This window comes from Hevea brasiliensis, chromosome 4, assembly GCF_030052815.1.
Source record: "Hevea brasiliensis isolate MT/VB/25A 57/8 chromosome 4, ASM3005281v1, whole genome shotgun sequence".
Classification (NCBI taxonomy): domain Eukaryota; kingdom Viridiplantae; phylum Streptophyta; class Magnoliopsida; order Malpighiales; family Euphorbiaceae; genus Hevea; species Hevea brasiliensis.
The window spans coordinates 109,677,050-109,686,742 of record NC_079496.1 but is presented as its reverse complement, the minus strand read 5'-3'; the positions used below and the strand labels follow the sequence as shown (position 1 = coordinate 109,686,742).

Here is a 9,693-nt window from a genome sequence, read left to right as displayed (position 1 = left end):
GTCATATATAATATACGAAGAGTTTAAAGAATAAATATTTTATCAATCTGTACATAGCTGGAGGAGTAATGATTGCACTTATTCTAATAATCTTCTTTTCCTTATTTCTTATTTATTCGAAAATTCGAGGACGAATTTTTCTCAAGGGGGGAAGAATGTAACAACTAGAAAAAAAAAAAAGATTTGACTTTGGCGTGTGACAGTGGATTTCCACTGTCACTGCCAACTTTTTATAAATAAATAAATAAAAAATTCAAAAACGGGAGGAGGACCCCCCCCCCCCCATTTTCTCTTCTCTCCTCTCCTCCCCTCTCTTCTTCTTCTTTCTTTCTCCGGTGACCGGCCGGCGACCTCCCAAGCGGCTCTCTATCCCTCCGGCGACCCTCCGGCGACGGCCAGACACCAGAAACGGCAGCAAGAGAGGGAGAAGAGAGAGAAAACGCGCGCACAGTGGGCAGCGGCTTTCCGGCGCGATTCCGGCTTCATCCGACGTCCGATCGAGGCGATTCAGGTGGCGTTGGAAAGCTTTTTCCTAGAGATTTCTTTTGATACCAATTTTGCAGCAAATGGAGGTCGAATGAGTGAGATATAGAGGAGAGAAGTTTTGAGTTTTTTGACTTTTTCGTCAGATCTAGGACAATCCGACCGTTGGATCAACGATCCGAGACCACCTATGGACTGAGGAAGAGGAGAGGAACATGGTGGTATGATCAGATCCTGCAAATGTCACCGGCGACCGGTGGCTGCTCACCGTGCGCGGTGGTTCCGGCGGTGGCTCTGGTGGGCTATGGAGATGATTCAACTTCCAGAGGCTTCCTCATAAATTTTTAGAATTTTTGAGACATAGATAAACTTCGGGTAAGACTATTTTTATTATTTCTCTGTCTGTGGAGCATAAATACAGTGTTTCTTAAACAAGAAAAATTCTAAGAAAAATATATGATGAAAGTAAAATTATTTAGAGATATGCTATGGTGTTTGTTCAATTTTTGAGTGATTGTAGAATATTTTTGAAAAATATAGATGAATTTTAGTTAGATTTTTAGCATATAGGCATATAAGATTATTTAAAATTAACATATTTAAATTTTATATAATTGGTTGAAGCTTGAGTGAGGTTTAAATATGTGAATGTTGAATTGGGTTGAATTAAGAATATGTTAGCTGTTGGAAACTTATGGAATCGAGTAAAATTCTTGAATAAAATATTCATGGGTGATTAGAAAATTACAATTCATTTTTGCAATAGCCTTATAATATTATTAAGTACCATGGGATAAAATTTTAGAATTTTTAGAACATGTTTGAGTGGATTTTTACAAAATATTAATTATAGGGACTAAAACGTAATTTTTAAGGTTTTGAGTATTTCTTGGTTTGGAGGGCCCAGGAGGGGTCATATAATGATGATGATATATGAGTTAAATTTAGAAGTGTTATTTGAGCCTTTTTGCATGTTGGGTAGGTCCCAGGTATAGGGGAAATTCTGCCGGATTTCCGGCATAAATTAGGCTGTCTATTGCCTCTTTAGAGTTTTATTCTAACTTAGTACTAATAAATTTATAATTTAATTATTAGGTGATCGATGTCAGCTATTTTTCTGCATCCAACAGCCACAATAGTCATCTGTATACTGTGAGTAAAATATTAATTTTAATTGTAATTTCGATATTATTATATGTTCAAGCATGCCCATGTATCACTTATAAATATGTATTTATTTAGTTAAACACTAGGCACGTTTTATGTTGCATTCATAATTGTTAAAGTGCCATGGATGTTGTTGTGGTAATTTGGAGCAGTATGCGTGAATTAGCGTGCGTGTGGTATAGTGTTGGCTATGGACAGGACGAGTAGACACGGCTTAAGATCTTCGCTGGGACCCAGTCCTTCGGGGTAGACACGGCTTGAGTTCTTCGCTAGGACCTCGATTTGGTATATTAAGCGAAAGTCCGGCTTGAGTTCTTCGCTGGCACAGGTTGGATTTAAGAGAGCTGTATAGGGGATCAGCTCCCATATATTATGATTGATATTATTGAGTGTGTGAGTGCTCCAAATTACCTTTTTGATGTTATGATGTGAAATTATTGCTGATATTGCATTTCACTCTACAGGGTGCATTAGTTTTAGATAGTTATAGAGATTATGGTTAAAATTGATATTTTACTCTCTGAGTCGAACGCTCACTCCTGTTCAATATTTTTCCAGGCCACAGGAGGAGACATTTTTTCAGAATAACCTGTCCCTTTCTTCTCAGGTTATGAAAAGATTACTTAATTGTATTATTATTCTCCAAATTTGTAATTTAGGATTCCGCATGTACTAGTAGTGGTATTAATCCTGTTAGGACTGCGTGAATTTAAGCTTTTATATTAATAAATGAAAAAATTTTATGAGTTTTAAATAGTTTATAAATGATGTAACAGGGTTAAGCTGGGCTCCCCTAATTTCAGTTTCTGATAATTACTAGATTAAGTTGACCCGAAATGAAATTATAACAGTTTGATTTAAATTATTTTATACGCATATTGGGCCTAAATTGTGGGCTTGGTTATGGATTTGAGAACAATAAGGCTTACTACGGGCCTCGGAGACTTTATGCCGGCCCAGATCCTAGTGCCGGTCCGGCCCATAGGTTGGGTCGTGACAATTACTTTTGACAAGAATTTAAATGGCTTTTATAAGAGAATTTAAACAAATTAATTTTAGCCTCCGCTCATTTCGCAAAAAATAATTCAGATATAAAAAATATTTTTCAAACAAATATAACAATGTTTACGTTCAAAATGAAACCTCTAAAATTTATGAAATTATTGAATTCACTTTTTGTACATAAAATAACCCACTGCATTTTTATAAATAAATAAAATTCTTTTTTTTTAATTATAGTAAAATTCAGAAAAATTTAACATGCTATATTCAAATTAAACTAAGATCAGCAGTCTCTCCAATACACTCAACTTAGAATTTAAAATATTAAATAATAAAACTTAAAAAATAATCAGACAAAAAAAATACATAAATGAAATTCTTTTTAAAATATAAATAAATGGATGTTAATAAACGTGAGAGAGAAAATATGTGGTGAAACAATAAATAATTTCCAAACCAACCCACCACTTTTTCCCTCTCCAATAACCTAGCACAATAAACTACACATAAATGATACATGCATAGGGTCACTACCCATTCTTGTATCAAATTAGGCTAGGCTTGGTACAAGCTAATCAAAGGTTTGATTATTGTTTAATAACATAGATAAATTTAATGAATTGAATGATAATGGCATAATATAATCAATTACATTTTAATTAATATAATAATTATTAAATAAAAAATAAATATAATCATATTATTTATTTATTTTATTTATTGTTATCACCGTCATCATTACTTTATTATCGCTATTATCATCACTATCATTGCCTCTTAGTCACTATTACCATTTGACCACCAATTACTGCATCTATATATTACCATTTACTATATATTAACATCATAAATAAAATAAAAATTTTCATTATATAAATTACTTATATTTTAATTTTACAATCAAACATAAAAATATAATGATAATTATATTATATTATATTATATTATATTATCTATTTTATCAAATAATTAATTAAATTACATTGTATTATATTATATCAAACATAGTCTTAGTTCTGCATGTATTTATGAACTAACCACCAATATGAAAGCATGTAAGTTATTCGAGTAGTATTAGTATATAAACTTTTCTTATTCGTGGATTCGATCATTTTATAAACTCAAAATATAAATATATGAGGTTCATATATTTAATAATAAGTGAGTCTAATTATATATTTTGTATCTTAAATATATGATGTATAAATTTTAAGTAAGAATTTCGGGTTAGTACATATCCTAGAGTAGATTCTTGTAAGTATTTCTCCATCAGCCATGCATTACTTAACTCCTAATACATTCCCACCATTCAAAAAACAAACCAAAAACTAGCCATTTCAACCACAGCTTTGTGATTTTTATTCTAAAAAAGACCATTCTTTCAACAGAAAAATCGCTACTTCCTTTTTTTCTATGCCTTTTTAAGTTTCCAACACGAGACGAGGCCTTTCATTCCCCTCTTATTCATTTCCCCCCGTTTTTCCTCTACTTGTTCTGCGGTTCATGTGTTCTTTCTTCTTTGCTTTGGGGGGATAATAAAGTAGATATTACTATTAGATAGTTTTATATTCTCTGTTTCCTGTGAATTTGAATCTCTTTTCTTCATGGGTAACCTTATGAGACCTTCCTTGGCAATTGTTATGGCATGTTTCACTATTTTTCAAGGACTTTTGGTAGCTGTTAATGGACATTTTAATTATAAGGAAGCCCTTACCAAGTCCATAATTTTCTTAGAAGCACAAAGATCAGGGAAACTCCCACCAAATAATAGGTTACCTTGGAGAGGAGACTCTGCCCTTGACGATGGTAAACTTGAAAATGTGAGTCTTTTTCTTTCTTTCTCTGCACTGTAATATAATTCTCAATCTAGAACTTTTTCTCTTTTCAAGAACCAAAAAGAAAAGAAATATATAATATCTTTTATGAACCTTGCATGCATGTATACAGATGGACCTTGTTGGGGGATACTATGACGCAGGAGACAACGTAAAATATGGATTGCCAATGGCTTTTACAATTACAACCCTATCATGGAGTGCTATAGATTATAAAAAAGAGTTAGAAGCCGCCGGAGAGATGGAAAATGTGCGTGCTGGTATCAAATGGGGCACAGATTATTTACTGAAAGCCAGCAGTAGACAAAACCGTTTGTATGTGCAGGTATATATAGGTATATATAATCAGAAGATAATTATTAAAGTTGTGTTTGTTTTTGTTTGATATTGTTGTGTGACTGAAGGTGGGAGACCCAGTAGCTGATCATCAATGTTGGGTTCGACCAGAAAATATGAAAACACCAAGAACTGTGTTGAAGATTGATGCGAATCATCCTGGATCAGAGATTGCAGCAGAAACAGCAGCTGCAATGGCTGCTTCTTCCATTGTTTTTAGAGCCTCAAATCGTACCTATGCCCGTCGTCTCCTCAACAAAGCCAAACTGGTGATCTTTGAAATATATATTTATTTTGGGGTTTACTTATTTAATTTTGTGTCCTTTATCTTAATATTTTTCTTTCTGGGTCATTTTTTTTTGCAGCTTTACAATTTTGCCAAATCACACAAAGGAACTTATGATGGAGAATGCCCCTTCTATTGCTCTTTCTCTGGCTACAATGTAAACGCACGCTCTCTCTCTCTCTCCTTCTTTGCATATTGCTGTAATTAATTAAGTTTCTACAATAATTAAGGGTTAACTAAGATTTGTGAATTCATAAAATCCAGGATGAGCTAATGTGGGCTGCAACTTGGCTATTCATGGCCAGCAAGAAGCCCGTATACTTGCAATACCTCACAGATGAAGCTATTAATGCTAATGTTGCTGAGTTTAGCTGGGACCTCAAATACGCCGGAGCCCAAGTTTTGCTCTCCAAGGTTCATAAAGCCTAAGCCTCTTCTTTGTCTTTCTCTCTAAACATTGACAGACTTGGCATGTTTTGAAGCTTATAGGGTTTCTTAAATTGCAGTTTTTCTTTGAAGGAAATAAGGGCTTAGTGCCTCATAAAAATGCAGCTGATAGTTTTATATGTTCAGCGCTCCCTGATAGCCCTTACCACCAACTCTATGTCACTCCAGGTTCCCTTTCTTCTCTCTCTCTCTCTCTCTCTCTCTCTCTCTCTCTCTCTCTCTCTCCATCTCTGTGCCTGGTTCACATGAAGAAATATTCCCTTTTGTGTTAATTTCAGGTGGTATGCTTCACTTGAGAGATGGAGCCAATACTCAATATGTTACAGGCATAGCATTATTGTTTGCCGTCTACAGTGACATCCTCAGGGATCACAATGAAAAGGTTAGCTGTGGAAACAAGCAGTTTGACTCAACCGCCCTCCTCAACTTTGCCAGGCAACAGGTATAATATTATCTCACTTTCAAGATTAAAACACAAACGAATAAGGAATTAATTAAACCTACAACATATTCGTTAATTTGGTGTTAAAACCGCAGATGGATTACTTACTAGGGAACAATCCGCTGAAAAGATCATTCATGGTGGGATTTGGAAACAACCCACCAACACAACCGCACCACAGAGGCGCTTCTATTCCAGTATCAGAAGCTAAAGATGATATTAGCTGCCCCATGAGCTTTGTGAACTGGTTCCAGAAGGATAGGCCAAACCCTAATGAACTAACGGGCGCATTTGTGGGTGGACCTGACAAATACGACAATTTCAACGACAAACGAACTGAATCATCCTTTACCGAGCCATGCACTTATGTAAACTCCCAGGCAGTGGGTGTTCTGGCAAAGCTGGCATCCCATTAGTGTCTAATTCGTAAATCATAATCCATTAGTATTATTTAGCTTGTGCAAGAAAATGAAGAGCGTAGTTTTTCAGTGGCTCAAGTTACTAATCAGTTGGGCTGTGCTGTATAGAGAAATTTTAGGGTGAACACATACACAATGTAATTGTTGATATATACAAATATAGTATAGTTGTACCGGAATTTTTTTGTCCGATATACCATGAATTCAAAATAAAATATATTTGGTGAGATTTACATGCTAAATAAATAGCTTTCACGCTTGTATTTTGAGTTCATGATAGACCGAGTTTACATAAAAAATTTTCTAGTTGTACTTGGTCCATAATGAATTTCATACAAAAATATGTGAGTCTCATCTATTTAATGTGTATGCCCCTCCATGTATAATGTATTTTGAGTCTATAATAAATAGGCAAAAACTATAGAGGAGAATTTTTTTACGAGCAATTTCATTTAACAATCTAGCTTTTTAGCTTGCTTCTTCAACTTTTTTTTTTCAATTATACAAATATATATACTATAAAATAATAGGAAATTTATTCTACCTATAAAAAAATTATATATCTCAGTACTATGGCTTCATTTAGAATAAATCATTTGTAACAAAAGAATTTAAATGAGTTCTCACACAATCATTGTTGATTTCTACTTTATTGAAAACTGAATTCTTTCATTTCAAATATAAGAATTGACAAAAAAAAAATAATTAAATTGAATTCTTGTGAAATTCTATATTCCAAACAGGAGTATATAAAATATATAAAGAAAAAAAAATTATTTATTTTAATGAGACATTACACAAGCTAACAATTTATGTAATTTTTCATTAAATTATGTAATATTTTCATTGAATTATGTAAATTCTCTGTAGAAAAAAATTATTTATCTCAATTCTATGAATACATAATGAAATTGGAAAATTACTTATTTCAATGGAAAATTACATAATCTAGGAAATTATGTAAGTAATTTTTATTAAATTATGCAATTTTAGTGTAAATTATCCATTGTGCTAATTCTTCCAAAAACTATTAACCAAACAAATTATGTAATTTTTGATTAAATTGTATAATTTTGTCAATGAAGCTAGTAAATTATGCAATATCTTATGTAAATTCTTTTCAAAAAGATAGTAAATAACTTATTATGGGTCTAAGGTATAAATCACTTGTTAAGTCAATATTATACTTTTTCCATCATAAATATAAAATTACTTTTATTTCACATAATTTAAAAAAATTATAAATTATATAATTAAATAATATTAAATTTTATTTAATCTTTTACCTAATATTCTCTTCACTCATTTTACTTGATTGAAAATTAAATTCAATAACTCATATTATTTTGTCTAATAAAAAAAATTTCATGTTACTAAATTATTCTTAGAGTTAATTGATTTTATTTTTTCAATACATATTAAATTAAAGCATATTAATAAATTAATAAATAAATTATTAATTAAAAAAATGACCTATAATTTATAACAATAAAAAAAAATAAGTTCATCTTTGCAAAACGGAGAGAATTTTTCTATATGACCTAATGTGAGATCATTCTCCATTGCCTATTATAATTAAATGCACTTAGAATAATAAATTTTAATTTTTTAATATTTATATAAATATAAAATTTTGTGAAATATAAAAGATAAATCTTATATTTTATATTTCTGTGAGTAAAAAATATGCTTCAAATATATTTTATAATATAAATTATATTTAAAGATGTGATTAGAAAGTTTGAAAAAGTTAGTCCATTTTTTAAAAATAGAATATTTTTCTTTTTTATCAATCAGCGATCAACTCATCAGATAAGAAGTGCTCTAGAATTACCCTCAAGATCATTAAAAAAAAAAAAAGACCTAATTTCATGCATGAGATCTTATCTGAGGATATCTAGAGATTCTTCGCCTGTCTCTCGCCCATGAATAAAAATATATAAAAAAATTATTTGAAAGAAGTCACTGTTAATAAATAAATTTTGATAATTATTTTTAAATTTATTTAATTATAATATTATAATTTTTTAATTTAAAAATATGATATATTATAATTTTTTAATTTAAAAATATGATATAAAAATTTAATAACTCTTAAATTTTATATAGTAAAATTTTTTTAACTCTCTATTATCAATTTTTCAATTAAATATTGATCTAAATAATTTTAATATGGAGCTTAGTTAATATTTCTCTATTTTCTTTCAAGTCATATATAAATTGAATCATTCTTTTCTTTATAGGTATAATATTTTTCTATGTGTAAATAAAATAATTTTATACTTTGAATAATAGAGTAAAGGAAAATATTAACTAAGCATCATACGAGAGCTATTCACATTAATTTCTAATTAAAAAATCAATAACGAAAAGTTAAAAAAATTTTATTGTGTAAAATTTAAAAGTTTAAAAAATTTTATGTTAAATTTTAAAATTAAAAAATTATAATATTATAACTATATAAATTCAACGATAATTATTAAAATTTATCCCATTATTAATTTATAAACTAATTCTAAAAATACCTAAAAAATGAAGAGTAAAAAAAGACTTATTCAACTTTTTCTACTCTTCCATCAGCTCATTCTCTTATTTGTCCTTGCATGATATTTTCTTGCTCTCTTTTCCTCTGTATAAAGGAGAAATTTATATCAGTTTAAAATAGAATAAAAAATAATACCAACTCTCTTATCACAATTTTTTACATTATATTAATTAATTATTAGTTTTTTTAATAAAAATAAATTATTTAATTATTATTTTAATATTTATTTAAAAACATTAAAAAATGAATGAAACGTATGGTGTATTATTTTAAATGTGTGGACCCCGCAGAAGTGGATAAGGATAAAGGTTATCAGATCAGACCGACCCCTACGACTTTCGTGAGTTCCACGACATAGATAAGATCTGATCAGTAGGTGGGCCACGTTTTACCTCTCTCTTATTTCCTTCTGCCCCACAAAGCACGCTCCTCGCCTCCGTGTTTTGGTCAATCCTCAATTTAATTATCTCCACTAATTTATTTTAAAAAAAAATCTCTTTTTTTATTATTAAATTCTATTAATATTTATTAAGACATACTTTTCTGTAATGCATTTTTTATCATTTATAATTTTATTTATTTTTAAATTTTATATTTCAACTTATAAATTAATAAATCTTGAACTATATTATATAAATTAAATTTATTATTTATAAATGAATTGTAGTTAATTATTTTTAAAATATTTTTATAAAAATAATTGGATTTTATACTTTTTTTTAAATATATAT

General features: G+C 29.9%; 1 protein-coding gene across 1 annotated transcript; it reads left to right on the top strand.

Annotated features, from left to right (window-relative positions):
- The first annotated feature begins 4,256 nt into the window (after positions 1–4,256).
- Positions 4,257–6,414, top strand: LOC110664732 (endoglucanase 16). The gene is made up of 8 exons (XM_021824561.2): positions 4,257–4,472; positions 4,600–4,812; positions 4,892–5,092; positions 5,189–5,266; positions 5,374–5,523; positions 5,616–5,724; positions 5,835–5,998; positions 6,094–6,414. The coding sequence occupies exons 1-8, from the start codon at positions 4,257–4,259 to the stop codon at positions 6,412–6,414; spliced, it is 1,452 nt and encodes a 483-aa protein (XP_021680253.2).
- Positions 6,415–9,693: the final 3,279 nt, after the last annotated feature.

Coding starts and splice junctions, on each gene's coding strand:
- LOC110664732 (XM_021824561.2), top strand. CDS start 4,257: ATGGGTAACCTTATGAGACCTTCCTTGGCAATTGTTATGGCATGTTTC. Junction 4,473..4,599: donor ACGATGGTAAACTTGAAAAT/GTGAGTCTTTTT, acceptor GCATGTATACAG/ATGGACCTTGTTGGGGGATA. Junction 5,725..5,834: donor CCAACTCTATGTCACTCCAG/GTTCCCTTTCTT, acceptor TGTTAATTTCAG/GTGGTATGCTTCACTTGAGA.